General features: G+C 44.0%; 1 protein-coding gene across 4 annotated transcripts in view; it reads left to right on the top strand.

The window, feature by feature from the left end:
* LOC106608923 (uncharacterized) overlaps positions 1-18,476 on the top strand; it is a 193,503-nt gene that overhangs the window by 120,665 nt on the left and 54,362 nt on the right. For all 4 annotated transcript variants that reach the window (XM_082977553.1, XM_014207144.3, XM_082977552.1 and 1 more), the window contains exons 5-6: positions 16,938-17,117; positions 17,185-17,304. In XM_082977553.1, the coding sequence (XP_082833679.1) occupies positions 16,938-17,117; positions 17,185-17,304 (300 nt within the window). The remainder of the gene's footprint in view (positions 1-16,937; positions 17,118-17,184; positions 17,305-18,476) is intronic.

Raw genomic sequence — 18,476 nt, 5'->3', positions numbered from 1 at the left:
GCATGTTTCAGTGTTATTTGCCTTGAAGCGAGCATTCCCTTTGTAGCCTGTAATGGTTTGCAAGCCCTGTCACCGACGAGCGTCAGAGTTGGTGTAATACGATTCGATCTTAGTCCTGTTTTGATCCTTTGCTTGTTTGATGGTTCATCTGAGGGCATAGCGGGATATCTTATAAGCTTCTGTGTTCGAGTCCTGCTCCTTGAAAATGGCAGCTCAAGCCTTTAGCTCAGTGCGGATGTTGTCTGTAATCCATGGCTTCTGGTTGGGGTATGTACGTACGGTCACTGTGGAGATGATGTCATCGATGCACTTATTGATGAAGCCAATGACTGATGTGGTGTACTCCTCAATGCCATCGGAGGAATCCCAGAACATATTCCAGTCTGTGCTAGCAAAACAGTCCTGTAGCTTAGCATCTGCTTCATCTGACCACTTTTTACTGATCTAGTCACTGGTGCTTCCTGCTTTAATTTTTGCTTGGAATCAGGAGGATATAATTATGGTCAGATTTGGAGGATGAGGGAGAGCTTTGTACGTGTCTCTGTGTGTGGAGTAAAGGTGGTCCGGAGTTTTTTTTCCCCCTCTGGTTGCACATTTAACATGCTGATAGAAATTTGGTTAAACAAATTTAAGTGTCCCTGCATTAAAATCCCCGGCTAGTAGGAGCGCTGCCTCTGGGTGAGCGTTTTCTTGTTTGCTAATGGTGGAATACAGCTCATTCAATGCTGTCTTAGTGCCAGCCTCTGACTGTGGCAGTATGTAAACAGGTACGAAAAATCCAGATGAAAACTCTCTAGGTAGATAGTGTGGTCTACAGCTTATCATGAGATACTCTACCTCAGGCGAGCAATAGCTTGAGCCTTCCTTAGATATCGTGCACCAGCTGTTATTTACAAAAATACATAGTCCGGCACCCCTTGTCTTACACGTACGCCACTGTTCTATCCTGCTGGTACACCGTATAACCAGCCAGCTTTATGTTGATGGTGTTGTAGTTCAGCCACGACTCTGTGAAACATAAGATATTACAGTTTTGAATGCCCCGTTGGTAGTTTAATCTTGCGCGTAGGTCATCAATTTTATTCTTCAAAGATTGCACGTTTGCTAGAAGAGTGAAAGGAAGTGGGGGTTTATTCGATCGCCTACGAATTCTCTGAAGGCAGCCCGCCCTCTGGCCCCTTTTTCTCCGCCTCCTCTTCATGCAAATCACGAGGATCTGGGCCTGTTCCCGAGAAAGCAGTATATCGTTCGCGTCAAGCTCGTCAGACTAATTAAAAGAAAAAAAGGATTCTGCCAATCTGTGGTGAGTCCTGATGTCCAGAAGTTATTTTTGGTCATAAGAGATGGCAGTGACAACATTATGTACAAAATAAGTTAAAAAATAAGTTACAAATAGCGCAAATGAACGAACAAAAAACGCAATCGGTTGGGGACGCGTAAAACGTCTGCAGGCGCCATTTTCACGCTTTGGGCAGTAGTGTACGTTTTTTGGTTTCAAGGCCAGGAGAACATTGGATATTTCAGAGCAGCATTTCCCAATATCTGTCACTTTTTGCTAATGATTATCAGTCTAGACCCCTTTAAGAAATACAAATAAGTGCCTGTAGGTATTTGGTATTCTTGCTCCCAGAAGTAGGATCACTATGAGCCTGGTCAGCGAGGCCAGTTAGTGTCCCAAATGACACCCTTTCCCCTCTAAACTGCACTACTTTTGACCAGAGCTCTATGCGCCCTAGTCAAAAGTAGTGCACTACATAGGGAATAGGGTGTCATTTGGAACATATCCTAGGTGTCAGGGGGAGCCGTGTGTTGAGGAGCACTAACACGGAGGAGAACCAGGACAGTGGAGGAGTCCCACGCTTTGGGCACACACAATATTACACACACTTACACACACTCCCCTGAGCGGGGTATTAACAAACACACAGGAATCTCAATCCCAACCTAAACACAGCTGGAAGGACCCCCCCACCCCCCCCTGCGACACACACACACACACACACACACACACACACACACACACACACACACACACACACACACACACACACACACACACACATTTGTACAGTCATACACATGTTCAAGGACACATATTCTCTTTCTGAAACAAACACACTCACATACTGTACACTCCCACTCGACCAAGCTCTCTCTCCCTCCTACCATGTAATGATGGCAGAAACGTGTCAAAGTGAGAGAAACGTGACCCACATCATCTTCCCTCTTTCCTTTTCTCCACTTTCCCCGATCCCCCTGTACCTCTCAAAGGTTTCATAGTGAAGGGACTTAATGTAATGTAAGATAACAGAACAAAAAGGCCTTCCCTAAATGTCTAGAGACAGGAGAAATGAATTCAACTAATAAAGTGTTTTAAGGATAAAGTTGTCCACATGACGTCAACGTTTCATCTGTACGTTTTTTAGCTTCTAGAGCCCTCCAACTCTACTCTGGACCTGAAAGCCAGTTCCACTGCATTGTTTCATTGTTCCCCTCTAGTCAGGGACTGATTTAGACCTGTGACACCAGGTGTGTGAAATTAATTATCAGGTAGAACAGAAACCTAGCAGGCTCCGGACATCATAGTGGTAAGAGTTGAATACTCCTGGTCTAGAGAGACTAAGGGATACATTGAGGTGTTTTTTTAAAAGTAATATTCCCAACATGACATTGCGTATTTATCTGTATGTTATTTTAACATTAACGACCTAAACTGTGTTAGTTGTGTTACAGTAGTTTGGATTTCATTTCAACACTACCTTCACTTCAAAATGCATCCCAAATAGCACCCTATTCCCTATATAGTTCACTACGTTTGACCAGAGCCCTACAGTCCCTGGTCAAAAATAGTACACTATGTAGAGAATAGGGTGCCATTTGAGAAGCATTCATAAATGTTCTTGTTTTCTGTTAGATTAAATCATGCCATTGAGACAGCTACGCTAACAATCGGAACTCAGTTATAATTGGTGGACGTGGTAATAAAAGTCTGTTTCATTGGAGGAGAAGCATCTGGATGAAAGACAATACGTCATTGGTTAATTTATTTTACACGGTACAATATCAACAACACAAACAGCATTATGTCCAGTGTTCCCCTTCACTTGGAAATGTTACTTTAGTAGTGTGTAGTGTGTAACAAAGTACATCATTATCAACACAAACACTCAGCCCCCTGCCAGAGAAACCATATATACATACAGTCGTGGCCAAAGGTTTTGAGAATGACACAAATATTAATTTCCACAAAGTTTGCTGCTTCAGTGTCTTTAGATATTTTTGTCAGATGTTACTATGGAATACTGAAGTATAATTACAAGCATTTCATAAGTGTCAAAGGCTTTTATTGACAATTACATGAAGTTGATGCAAAGAGTCAATATTTGCAGTGTTGACCCTTCTTTTTCAAGACCTCTGCAATCCGCCCTGGCATGCTGTCAATTAACTTCTGGACCACATCCTGACTGATGGCAGCTCATTCTTGCATGATCAATGCTTGGAGTTTGTCAGAATTTGTGGGTTTTTGTTTGTCCACTCGCCTCTTGAGGATTGACCACAAGTTCTCAACGGGATTAAGGTCTGGGGAGTTCCTGGCCATGTACCCAAAATATCGATGTTTTGTTCCCCGAGCCACTTAGTTATCACTTTTGCCTTATGGCAAGGTGTTCCATCATGCTGGAAAAGGCATTGTTCATCACCAAACTGTTCCTGGATGGTTGGGAGAAGTTGCTCTCGGAAGATGTGATGGTACCATTCTTTATGGCTGTGTTCTTAGGCAAAATTGTGAGTGAGCCCACTCCCTTGGCTGAGAAGCAACCCCACACATGAATGGTCTCAGGATGCTTTACTGTTGGCATGACACAAGACTGATGGTAGCGCTCACCTTGTCTTCTCCGGACAAGCTTTTTTCCGGATGCCCCAAACAATCGGAAAGGGGATTCATCAGAGAAAATGACTTTACCCCAGTCCTCCGCAGTCCAATCCCTGTACCTTTTTCAGAATATCAGTCTGTCCTTGATGTTTTTCCTGGAGAGAAGTGGCTTTTTTACTGCCCTTCTTGACACCAGGCCATCCTCCAAAAGTCTTCGCCTCACTGTGCGTGCAGATGCACTCACACCTGCCTGCTGCCATTCTTGAGCAAGCTCCGTACTGGTGGTGCCCCGATCCCGCAGCTGAATCAATTTTAGGAGACGATCCTGGCGCTTGCTGGACTTTCTTGGGCGCCCTGAAGCCTTCTTCACAACAATTGAACCGCTCTCCTTGAATTTCTTGTTGATCCGATAAATCTTTGATTTAGGTGCAATCTTGCTGGCAGCAATATCCTTGCCTGTGAAGCCCTTTTTGTGCAAAGCAATGATGACGGCACGTGTTTCCTTGCAGGTAACCATGGTTGACAGAGGAAGAAGAATGATTCCAAGCACCACACTCCTTTTGAAGCTTCCAGTCTGTTATTCGAACTCAATCAGCATGACAGAGTGATCTCCAGCCTTGTCCTCGTCAACACTCACACCTGTGTTAACGAGAGAATCACTGACATGATGTCAGCTGGTCCTTTTGTGGCAGGGCTGAAATGCAGAGGAAATGTTTTTAGGGATTCAGTTCATTTGCATGGCAAAGAGGGACTTTGCAATTAATTGCAATTCATCTGATCACTCTTCATAACATTCTGGAGTATATGCAAATTGCCATCATACAAACTGAGGCAGCAGACTTCGTGAAAATTAATATTTGTGTCATTCTCAAAACCTTTGGCCACGACTGTATATAACTGCTAATAATTGCTTGAATTAAAATGTTTCTTTATTAATGTGTTCAGAAATATGGGTGAGTGATTAGAAAAACACAACAACAAAGATTGATCATGTTGCCAAGGCATTTTTTTTTCTTCCTTTATTTAACTAGGCAAGTCAGTTAAGAACAAATTCTTATTTTAAATGACGGCATAGGAACAGTGGGTTAACTGCCTTGTTCAGGGGCAGAACAACATATTTGTACCTTGTCAGCTCGGGGATTTGATCTTGCAACCTTTCGGTTACTAGTCCAACGCTCCCAGGTATCCCAGAGAACAGAAAACAGATACACTTGGCAAAACAAATGAGTAATGAAAGTGTGAAATGTTTCATGTTAAAATTAAAGAATTACAATTTTAAGAGTTAGTTGGACAGGGAAGCTAAAGAGCTAAGCCGGCGAACCACTGGGAATACTCACATACTGGACCATCTCAAACTTGAAAGGAAAAATACTGGGACATAAAAAAAATGTCCCACTTAATCACATCACAATCAACTTTTACCAGGTAGATGTAGACACAAATACAGCAATACTTTCTTTGGAAATATTGTATTAAAATATGCAAATGATGTGATATCTCATTGAATGTGTGCATCAAATATTATATAGAATACAAACTTGACAATATATAAATAATTACCTGAACACAAGTCTGGAGAATATATCTAAGGATAACCACACACAATTTGGAGAATGCAGATGCTTCTGAAGCTGAGAAAAATGAGTTGACGTGTGGAAAGAGTGACTTTCGGGAAATGACGGTTAAAGGGAAGTACAATGAATTTAGACTGAATCACCATCTCTTCCCAGTAAGTCCAGTTTATTACATTCTCTATGGAATGGCCTTTTAGACTGTGTGTGATTCAATGAAGTGAGCCATGCAATTATGGATGTATGTCCATTTGAATCCTGAACTAAATATATACATTTACATCAAGTTTTGACATTTTTGTTTACTTTTTGAAAGTGCTAATATTAAAGGACCAAAATACAAATAAATCTAAAAATGCATAAGTAGATGCAAAAATGTCATTACAAATGTTTTATTTTTTTCCCCCAATCTAAGAGCTGAGAGAGGGTCTATGACTAGAGGTGATGCTATCAGTCAGTCCTATTCCTATCTACTGTGTGTGTGTGTGTGTGTGTGTGTGTGTGTGTGTGTGTGTGTGTGTGTGTGTGTGTGTGTGGGGGGGGGGGGGGGGGGGGGGGGGGGCAATATAAGTTGACCTACTGTCTGCACACTGTGTTTTGCCCACGGCGTGATTAAGGGAGCATTTAGGGTGACGATGAGTGTGTCCACACACATACTCTTTAATTAGGTTATCAAACCTCCCAATCGATTAAACCTCCCTCTTTGCTGTTTCCTCGCGCGACGCCCATCACTTCCCCCCGTTGGGCACGCGGTGCGACAGCCTAAGTCTTCCCCCTGGCCTGGCCGGTCACGGACAATGGGTCACGCTAACCCCGGGCGGAGGGGGGGATTGGCGAGGGGAGAATCTGTCTGGTCATGGGTTCTGTTTTCTGTTCTGCACAGGCCCAAACAGGGTTCTGACAGGAAGTGAGGTAGGCTGGGTCGGAGCAGTAAAGCCACAGGGCTTATGGGTAAAGAATAGGCTCTATTGTGTCTATTGTGCAGAGGGGATTTGGAGTCACAGTAGAGGCAGTCTGCTGGAAGGTGATGTGGCTGGTTGGCAGCCTCTGGATGGATGGATTGATGGATGGATGGATGGAAGGTTGGCATGGACAAAGACGGAGAGAGTGATGGGCAGAGGGGTGGGGTGGGGAGAAGATGGTGGGTAAGGGGTGAGGTGGGTGAGGGGGTGCCAGGGTGAGGGTCAGAGTTGGGCAAGGGTGTCAGACTAGGGCTCTCTCTGCTGGTTGGCATGGACAAAGACGAGAGGAGCTAGGATCGGGTAGAGGGGTGGGGAGAAGATGCTGGGTAAGGGTTGTAAAGGGAGTAATGGTAAAAGGTGAGGGTAAGGGGGTGAGGAGCAGACTAGCACTGGATCAGGCTGTCGACCCTAGTGGGTACTGGGTTTGATTAGAATTGTGTGTGTGTGTATGTGTGTGTAGGCCACTGTCCCCTCTGGCTCTGTGTAATTGCTTATAATTGAGAAGGCAGGGTGAGACATCTGCTGTGATCCATCTGTCTTTAATATACACACACACACACACTCACACACACAATAGCTACTTGCATCTGTGTGAGTGTGTGTGAGCATTCATGTTTGTGTTTGTGTACGTGTGTGTGTACACTTTCATGCCGGCACACATGCCATTCCTCAGTTTCTATTTGTCAGTCATCCCTTCCCTCCTTCCTGTTCCGATACATTCTCTTTCCATGGCCTCTTCAGTATTATACACAGACAGCAGAGCACTAGTGCCTTGGGGGTGTGTTTCGTGACCAATAAGGTATGCAACCAGTTCGAAATTTGGAGGGAGGAGGAAAGGGGGAGGAGAGGGAAGGAGGAGCAAGGAGGAATGAAAAAATCCCTGGGGTGATGTAGTTCAAGGAGGGAGAGAGAGGGGGAGAGAGGGGTGATGTAGTGACCATTTTACCTAGACTCAATGGACACTGATCTTGGGTCAGTTAAGGTTGGGATTTGAGGAGGGGAAGCTGATACTAGATCTGTACCTAAGGGAAACTGGATATTATTTTCAGGGACGTAGTGAGACCATTTGTTCAGTATTATCCCTATCTATTATGTATATATATACACACACACACACACACACACACACACACACACACACACACACACACACACACACACACAGGAATTTCAGCTTAGTTTTCAAACAGCTAGATTTTCATTCCATGATGGAGTGGTGGATGTGGTGTTCCGTTCTCTCTCTCTCTCTTTCTCTCTATCTCCCCTGTCAATCAATCCCTCCCTTTCTATGTAAGTAGTTTTTTTGTTGTTGAAATACTCAAAAGCCTAAATAGGTATCTCCCCTGACGTGGGCATGATTTCAATAAACCCTATTTAATCTATAAAAAAACATTTGTCACAGAAAATATGGATCAGATGGGGGTCATTACCACTAAATAAATGAATTGGGACATTTTAGGTGTGCCGCAGAATTGTTTTATCCCATCAAGGTGTGCCATGGTTAAAAAAAGGTTGGGAACCACTGCAGTAAAGTACGGTACAATACAGGACAGTAGAGTTTTATTCAGTAGAGTACAATACAGTACTGTATAGTACAGTAGCGTAGAGTACAGTACAGTTTAGTTCAGTCGAGTACAATACAGTAAAGTTGAATTCAGTAGAGTACAGTACATTCAAGTAAGGTAGGGTACAATACAGTACAGTACACTATGCTTTACTTTTCTTTACTTTACTGTGCTCTACTGTATTGTACTCTACTGTACTATACTCTACTTTGCTTTTACTGTACCGTGCACTGTATTGTAATGCACTGTATTCTGCTGTGCTGGACTGTACTGCATTGTGTGGTCCAAACTTGTGAAATATAGATGTCTATGATTGGCTCAGATTTGGTCTGGTCCGGAATGTACCAAATCTGAAACAATTATAGATGTTTTTGTTTTGGCCAAATCAAGGTCGGTCCAGACTGGACCAAATCTGAACAAACATGGACGTCTAAATCAAGGCCGGTCCGGACTGCACCAAAAAATGACCAAACAAAGACTTCCGGTCAGGACCCAAAAAATATGTCCAAAAGACGTTGCCGTCGGTGACGTCTTAGTGGGTTGAATGTGGTAACCCTTCAAAATACAAACAGTGTAGTTATTCCCTCCGTAAAGCAAACAAACAGGCAAAACGTCAGTACAGAGAGAAAGTGGAGTCACAATTCAGCGGGTCAAACACGAGACGTATGTGGCAGGGTCTACAGACAATCAGCCACGTCACGGACACCGACGTCTTTCTCCCAGACAAGCTAAACACCTTCTTCACCCGCTTCGAGGATAACATAGTGCCATCGACGTGGCCCGCTCCCAAGGACTATGGGCTCTCGTTCTCCGTGGCTGACGTGAGTAAGACATTTAAGCGTGTTAACCCTCGCAAGGCTGCCGGCCCAGACGGCATCCCTAGCCGCATCCTCAAAGCATGTGCAGACCAGCTGGCTGGAGTGTTTATGGACATATTCAATCTCTCCCTATCCCATTCTGCTGTCCCCACTTGCTTCAAAATGTCCACCATTGTTCCTGTACCTAAGAAAGCAAAGGTAACTGAACCAAATTACAGTTTTTTTCTATTTATTTAACTAGGCAAGTCAGTTAAGAACAAATTCTTATTTACAATGACGGCCTACACGGGCCAAACCCTAACCCGGACGACGCTGGGCCAATTGTTCACCGCCCTACGGGACTCCCAATCACGGCCGGTTGTGATACAGCCTGGAATCGAACCAGGGTCTGTAGTGATGCCTCTAGCACAGAGATGCCATGCCTTACACCGCTGTGCCACTCATGAACCCCTTGACTATCTCCCAGTAGGACTCACTTCTGTCATCATGAAGTGCTTTGAGAGGCTAGTTAAGGATCATATCACCTCTACCTTACCTGACACCCTAGACCCACTTCAATTCGCTTACTGCCCCAAAAGATCCACAGACGATGCAATCGTCATTGCACTGCACACTGCCCTATCCCACCTGGACAAGAGGAATAACTATGTAAGAATGCTGTTATTGACTATATGCATAGCCTTCAACACCATAGTACTCTCCAAGCTCATCATCTAGCTCGGGCCTTGGGTCTGAACCCTGCCATGTGCAACTGGGTCCTGGACTTCCTGACGGGCCGCCCCCAGGTGGTGAAGATAGGAAACAACACCTCCAGGAAATGCCAGGAAAATAACCTCTCCCTCAACGTCAACAAAACGAGGGAGCTGACTCTGGACTTCAGGAAAATGCAGAGGGAGCACGCCCCTATCCACATCCACAGTGCCTCTTCAACCTGAGGAGGCTGAAGACGTTTTGGCTTGGCCCCTAAGACCCTCACAAACTTCTACAGACGCACAATTGAGAGCATCCTGTCGGACTGTATCACCGCCTGGTACGGCAACTACACTCCAGAGGGTGGTGCGGTCTGCCCAACGCATCACCGGGGGCACACTGCCTGCCCTCCAGGACACCTACAGTACCCAATGTCACAGGAAGGCCAAAAAGATAATCAAGGACATCAACCACCCAAGCCACGGCCTTTTCATCCCGCTATCATCCAGAAGGCGAGGTCGGTACAGGTGCATCAAAGCTTGGCATGAGAGACTAAAAAACAGCTTCTATCTCAAGGCCATCATACTGTTAAATAGCCATCACTAACCCTGCTACCACCCGGTTACTCAACCCTGCACCTTAGAGGCTGCTGCCCTATATACAGTTGAAGTCGGAAGTTTACATACACTTAGGTTGGAGTCATTGAAACTCGTTTTTCAACCACTCTACAAATTTCTAGTTAACAAACTATAGGTTTGGCAAGTCGGTTAGGACATCTACTTTGTGCATGACACGTCATTTTCCCAACAATTGTTTACAGACAGATTATTTAACTTATAATTCACTGTATCACAATTCCAGGGGGTCAGAAGTTTACATACACTAAGTGGACTGTGCCTTTAAACAGCTTGGAAAAATCCAGAAAATTATGTCATGGCCTTAGAAGCTTCTGATAGGCTAATTGACATCATTTGAGTCAATTGGAGGTGTACCTGTGGATGTATTTCAAGGCTTACCTTCAAACTCAGTGCCTCTTTGCTTGACATTATGGGAAAATCAAACGAAATCAGCCAAAACCTCAGCAAAAAAATTGTAGACATCCACAAGTCTGGTTCATCCTTGGGAGCAATTTCCAAACGCCTGAAGGTACCACGTTCATCTGTACAAACAATAGTATGCAAGTATAACACCATGGGACCACGCAGCCGTCATACCGCTCAGGAAGGAGACTCATTTTGTCTCCTAGAGATGAACGTACTTTGGTGCGAAAAGTGCAAATCAATCCCAGAACAACAGCAAAGGACCTTGTGAAGATGCTGGAGGAAACAGGTACAAAAGTATCTATATCCACAGCAAAACAAGTCCTATATCGACATAACCTGAAAGGCTCAGCAAGGAAGAAGCCACTGCTCCAAAACCGCCATAAAAAAGCCACACTACGGTTTGCAACTGCACATGGGGACAAAGATCATACTTTTTGGAGAAATGTCCTCTGGTCTGATCAAACAAAAATAGAACTGTTTGGCCATAATGACCATTGTTATGTTTGGAGGAAAAAGGGGGAGGCTTACAAGCCGAAGAACACCATCCCAATCGTGAAGCACGGGGGTGGCAGCATCATGTTGTGGGGGTGCTTTGCTGCAGGAGGGACTGGTGCACTTCACAAAATAGATGTGGCTATATTTAAGAAACATCAGTCAGGAAGTTAAAGCTTGGTTGCAAATGGGTCTTCCAAATGGACAACGACCCCAAGCATACTTCCAAAGTTTGGCAAAATGGCTTAAGGACAAGAAACTCAAGGTATTGGAGTGGCCATCACAAAGCCCTGACCTCAATCCTATAGAAAATTTGTGGGCAGAACTGAAAAAGCGTGTGCGAGCAAGGAGGCCTACAAACCTAATTCAGTTACACGAGCTCTGTCAGGAGGAATGGGCCAAAATTCACCCATCAATTAAAAGGCAATGCTACCAAATACTAATTGAGTGTATCTAAACTTCTGATCCACTGGGAATGTGATGAAAGAAATAAAAACTGAAATAAATCATTCTCTCTACTATTATTCTGACATTTCACATTCTTAAAATAAAGTGGTGATCCTAACTGACCTAAGACAGCAAATTTTCACTAGGATTAAATGTCAGAAATTGTGAAAAACTGAGTTTAAATGTATTTGGCTTAGGTGTATGTAAACTTCCAACTTCAACTGTACATAGACATGGAATCACTTGTCACTTTAATAATGTTTACATACTGCTTTACTCATTTCATATGTATATACTGTATTCTATTTTACTAGAATTTAGTCAATGTCACTCCAACATTGCTCCTCCTATTACTTAAATATTTCTTAATTCCATTATTTTACTTTTAGATTTGTGTGTATTTTTGTGAATTGTTAGATATTACTGCACTGTTGGAGCAAGGAACACAAGCATTTCGCTACACCCGCAGTAACATCAGCTAAATATGTGTATGTGACCAATAAATTTGATTTCATTTAGTTGAAGTGGTCAGTTAGTTAGTTAAGTACAATATTATGTACTAGTTTGGACATTACTACTGCCGGTTTGAAACTTTTGAAAAAGCTAACATACTGGTTATAATGATGGGAAATTCCGCTCTTTTTACTGACTCAGATCTTTTCGACACGTTTAGGAAAAATAACAACTCTTTCAACTCATTTTGTTCATTTGTGTCAGTAATGCCCAGAGCACGCAGGATCCCCTACCGGCGACCGATGAAATGAAAACTCAAAAGTCATGATTCTACGAGACTCTCGTTCACAGGGGGCTTGTTGGAGCTGTCGTTTGTGACTGAGACTGGTAAACGTGTGCTTTAAACAATGTACATTTGTTGATTGCTAGGCATACAAATACGATAATGTTTTTGATACATTTGAAACGAGGTCTAGTTGTGGCTGCAACCGGACTAGATTGTGAACGACTCTTGGTGGAATGCATTGCTTGACTGCCGTGAGGATGATAAGTACAGTAGCCTGACGACTCACACTAAATTCTTCTGCTGCTCTGTCGTTCGCTACATAGCCTATTGTAAAACTAACGTCAGTGTGCGTGGCGTTGTGTTTGGCCGGATAAAGGAGTCCGGGTAGCCCGATAAAAGTGATAACAAACCATTTATTTAACAACTTATTTCGAGTTTGTTGAGCAGAGGTTGTTTGAATTTCAAAAAAAAAGCTGTGTCCACCATAGCATTAAATAATCAATGAATTGCAGTCATTCTTGCATTCATGATCCATTTTCCAGCGTGCATATGACAAACAGTCGGTGGTCGGAGAACGTCTTCGGAGCCGCTAAGCCGGAGGAGCGTGTATCAAACCTGCTGTGGGACTCATTGCGGCCAGCACTAGCAGGTCAAACGAACGACTAAAATGAACGAGTCACTCAGAAAAACGATTCATGACTCTCAAGTCAGTAGAAAGAGGTGTTCGCAAACTGCACTTCACTATAACATAAGTGGATGTGACAGATGGGAGCAATAATACATATTCAGTCGCACTCTTCAGTTGGCTCCTCTTTCCTATATTAAGAGGGTTGAACAGTGATTATTGTGATATAATGCTCACTTCATTGAGAATGTATGTGCAGTTGAAATTTGGCCATAGAATCAATGACTGGAAAATACGTATCTTCACCTTTTCTTTTTTAAATCAGCACCTAAAATGCTCGTGATGACATCTTTTCAACGTAATTTTGTTTACTGGGAAGGATGTTCTTTTCTCTCATTTGCAGGCCAGGTCAGCACAGTCCCCCCCCAAAAAACCTTAGACGTTCCCCCTCCACCTCCTATTGCCCCCTCCACCTCCTATTGCCCCCTCCACCTCCTATTGCCCCCTCCACCTCCTATTGCTTTCACCATGGACATACTTTCACTGGGATCACAGAATAACATTGTGTGATGTCTTTTCTATAAAAAAAAGAGCTCGTTTTAATCCGTCTAGCAGATGGATGCTTCCAGTACCCTCTTTAGAGAGCTACTGGAAGGGCCTAATAGGGTAAACTCTGTCTCTGTGTTAGGTAAGAGGTCTCTGTAAAGGTGTTTGCTAGACATTAGTTGAGACATGGAGAAAGACAGAGAGTTATGTCACAGCAGTTATCAAAGTGTCATACCTAACAAACACCTTTACAGTGACCTCTTACCTAACCCAGAGTAAAAATGTATTCTATTTGGCCTTGGAGGGAGAGAGAGGGAAGGGAAACAAACAGACAGGCAGGCAGACAGAGAAAGAGAGAGAGGGAGAGAAAGGGGTGAGAGAAAGTGGCCGACTTCTATATACACTAGATGGAAAAATATTGGAAAGCTATATAACTGCATTTATTAATGTACATTCGTTTTTGCCACGTTTATTATTTTACAGACAGATTAATGCATACTTGTAAATTATATTATGTGAGTTAAACATACAAATAAAAAATATAAAAACATTTTCCTTAAAGTATATATTTTTGAGTTTAGTAATGTTACTGTCCCCACTACAACAACAAAATATTTAAATACATGTAATTTTGTCCTTGAAACATTTAATTTCAATACTGTAGAATTCTATTCGCTCCTATGAAGGACTGCTCCTACTGAGGAATGCCAATATGGCCGACCGGTCGGCCAATACATAGCATCAGCAATCCAGTGTTTATATACATCATTGGACCAACCGCTACATACTTGTATGTTTAGAACCAGGTGTGAGGCCTTTAAGCAGATCACTGCCTACACCTAACCTCTCCCTGTCATTAAGACCTATGTAGATGGTTAGGGATGGAGAAGTCACCCTTAGGCACAGATCTAGGATCAGCTTACCTTCCCAGAAACCTTAACCACTAGGGGCAAAAACACCCTAACAGACCTTGGATCAGTGTCTATGGCAAGTTCATTCTACTCTCATTGTAAGCAGCAGGGCTAGCATTAGCCGTTGGTATCAGCACCAGTGGGAGTTTGTGACTCAAGTCAAGTCTAACCACTGATACAGGGTCAGATTTGTATCTCCGTATATGTCAGGGTTAGGGTCAAGAGGTAGAGTAATCTGATCCTAGATCTGTGGTTAGGGGCAATTTCTACATTCTTCTGGTTAGCTCTGGCCCGGGCCAGGTTGATAGGGTTGTGTCTGGAGACAGATGTTATATATCTATAGGACCAGGTGGTGTGATGCACAAATTACCCCTCTGTGTTTAGTTTGTAAACTGACTCTGCCTTCCACTAATGGAGGGGTGTGTGAACTCTGAATTTGCTGTCTGAGTGTGTCCATCACGTGTTTTTGAGTCATCCCAGTCGAGGAATTCACTAAAAGCTCAGACTCTCTCCTGACTCGTCTTAAGAACCCCTCTCCCCTCACCACCTTCTCTCCTCACCTTCTCCCCCAACCCAATGTGCTCCCTACCCCTCATCCACACCTCTACTCACCCTCTCGCCCAACCCAATGTGCTCCCTGCCCCTCATCCACACCTCTACTCACCCTCTCCCCTAGACCAAAGTGCTCCCTACCCCTCATCCACACCTCTACTCACCCTCTCCCCTACACCAAAGTGCTCCCTACCACTCATCCACACCTCTACTCACACTCTCCCCTACACCAAAGTGCTCCCTACCCCTCATCCACACCTCTACTCACGCTCTCCCCTACACCAAAGTGCTCCCTGCCCTCTTATACAGCTGGTGTAAACTAGGACTATAACGAACACATGTCAGGGTGTTAGTTTAACCCTCCCCTAATCCATCCACCTCAGATTGTTACTGGCTGTCACAGAGAGAGAGTTTTACTACCATTGGCATCACTGCTTTTAACTGTCATCACCTGGGGAGGGCAATAACTCCTCTCTGTCACCACCATGCGGTGAAGGTTGGGTAATGCATGTTTAGATCTGTTGTAGCGCTGTCTGTCTTGCACTACTCTCTTTCACCACCATGCGGTGAAGGTTGGGTAATGCATGTTTAGATCTGTTGTAGCACTGTCTGTCTTGCACACATTTGTAGGGAAAATATCAGCTTAGGCAAATATACACTTCCAACACACATACTGTGTAGTCTCGCTCTGTCTCTTTCTCAGAAGCAGAATATCACCATTTGAATCTGATACCCCCATCTATAGCCACAAGCCTCAGCATGCCCACAGTGGAGTCTCTTTATCGCTATAGAATTAAGACCTATGGCACAATCACCACCACATCTAGCTACGGCTATATACTGAGGGATTTTGTAAAAGCTTGCTTCCTCGCCAAAATGTGCCATCACACCATGGTTATTATAGTAAACGAAAACTGAAATGAAAACAAATAATAATCATGAAAAAACAGCTTAGTAAACTGAAATAAAATAATGAACAAACCTGTATGAAAAACTAAAACTATACTGTAACTATTATCTTTGACTCGAAAAACAAACTATATTAAAATAAAAACCATCATGAATTATGTTCAGTTTAAGTTTTTTACCTGGTCAAAAATCGAATGGGGTTTTCAATGGCGTTTTCAAGCTTTTGGGGGAGGTATTCAAGCTACTGAAGCTGGTGGGTAAATGTAGTCAGGAAGTAGCTATGTTTCAAATAGGCCTAGCTTGTGAATCACTACAGAGAGGAAGAGGACAAGTGAGAGGCTTGACTCTTCTTGACTCTTCCCAATCAAAAGTACATCGAGAAGCAGAAGAAGTGGGTATTTTTTTGCATGGAGGTCAATGAGAGAATGTCGAATTTGGTAAAAAAATTAAATGTACAGTATTTGCTACGTCAGGCTTATTTGATAGAAAATGTTACGTCCTTATGAATGTACTGATGTAAGTGGATGCACATGGCATTCCTGCAACTTTGAGAAAAACTATTTTATATCAGAGTTGTGCCTGTTGTTCACACGTGTATCTGCCCTCTCATTGGCTAGAATGTCTGTGCCTGATCCCGCCTTTGCAGACATTTATTCCCATTATTAGTGCGGTCAGTCCAGTATCTTGTCAGTATATAGATAATCTTCGCTCACTATCACTAGCTAACAGGGGAAAAATATAAATAAAACTAATATAAGAACACAAAACTATAATAACCTTGCATCACACACACACACACACACACACACACACACACACACACACACACACACACACACACACACACACACACACACACACACACACACACACACACACACACAGACACACACAGATAAAACTAAAACAAGATGGACACCTTGCAATTTGTCGTTGAATGTTCCCTCACGTTTAAACTCCCTCACCTCTTCTCCTCCTCCCCAAATTTAACCTCTACTTCTCTTTCTTTCAAGAACTCTACCTTATAGACTTCCTATTTGGTCATGGAAGTTAACATCCCCTCTTTCACCATCTCCTCTTCTTTCTCCCTCCAGAAGAGGAGTCCTCTTTTGAGGATATAGGACTGTACTCTACCTTTCCTGCACTCCAAGCTTAGGTCCCCTCTCACCATGTATTTCCCTTCTGTGTCTCTCCAGGGGCGTCCAGGGGCCTTGGGGCCAGTAGGACCCAGTGGACCAGAGGGCTTCCCAGGTGACCAAGGGCCTTCAGGGCCCAAAGGAGAAAAGGGTCACGTCGGACTCGGGGGCCCCTCTGGGCTGAAAGGAGAAAAGGGGCCTATGGGCGTACCAGGGTTCCCAGGAACCGACGGAGTCCCCGTGAGTATTGTAGCACACGTACGCACGCATACACGCACACACACCCTAACCCCATCTTTCTCTCTAGGGTCACCCAGGTGCGGACGGTGGCAGGGGTCTACCGGGAGCAGACGGGTGCAACGGTACCCAGGGAGACCCAGGTCCCAGAACTCTAAACGGAGGAATACCTGGAGCTCCAGGACTCTCTGTGAGTAACATCTATTATCTAAACTGTCTACTAGCTACTATACTATTATCATCTGGAGCTGTAGGGTTGTCCTCTGTAGCTCAGTTGGTAGAGCATGGCTTTTTGCAACGCCAGGAGAGTGGGTTTGATTCTCTGGACCACCCATACGTAAAATGTATGCACTAAGTCACTTTGGATAAAAGTGTCTTCTACAGTGCCTTCAGAAAGTATTCACACCCCTTGACTTTTTCCACATTTTGTTGTGTTATAGTCTGAATTTAAAATAGATTACATTGAGATTTGGTATCACTGGCCTACACACAATACCCCATAATGTCAAAGTGGAATTATGTTTTTAGACATTTTTACAAATGAATTCAAAATGAAAAGCTGAAATGTCACTTAAGCTGTATGGACTCTGTGTGCAATAATAGTGTTTAACATTATTTTTTTATGAATACCTCATCTCTGTACTCCGCACATACAATTATCTGTAAGGTCCCTCAGTTTCAACCACAATGACCATGTAACGAGTGTCGTGTGTGGAGGACCAAGACGCAACAGGGAAGTGTATACTCATCTTCTCTTTTTAATATAAGAAGGAGAAACAAAATAAACACGTATACAATTAACTGAAACGACACTAACAGTTCTGTCATGTGACAAGCACAAAACAGAATACAACTACCCACAATCCACAATACAGATTCACCCACCATAAACGGACCAAGCAGCGTGAGAAGAAGGAGCAGAGGGTTCAGGATTCGTGGACGTAGGAGGAAATACTGGACGGAAAGGGACCATGGAGACAAGCTGGGGAATATCGCCGCCCAAAAGAGGAGCTGGAGGCAGCGAAAGCTGAGAGGCGGTGGTATGAGGCAAGGGAGCGCAACAGGCACGAGAGGCAGCCCCCCCAACATTTTTTGGGGGGGCACACGGGGAGTGTGGCAGAGCCAGGATGGAATTCTGGGCCAACTTCCCGTGCTTACCGGGAGCAGCGTAGTACTGGTCAGGCACCGTGTTATGCAGTGAAGCGCACGGTGTCTCCAGTATGCGCTCATAGCCCGGAGCGCTACATGCCAGCCCCCCGCAAGTGCCATGCGAGAGTGGGCATCGAGCCAGGGCGGATTGTGCCAGCTCAGCGCGTCTGGTCTCCAGTGCAACGTTTCGGTCCAGGCTATCCGGCGCCGGCT

Source organism: Salmo salar, chromosome 07 (assembly GCF_965601325.2).
Source record: "Salmo salar chromosome 07, fSalSal1, whole genome shotgun sequence".
Lineage (NCBI taxonomy): Eukaryota > Metazoa > Chordata > Actinopteri > Salmoniformes > Salmonidae > Salmo > Salmo salar.
This window is presented reverse-complemented; position numbering and strand designations above follow the sequence as displayed.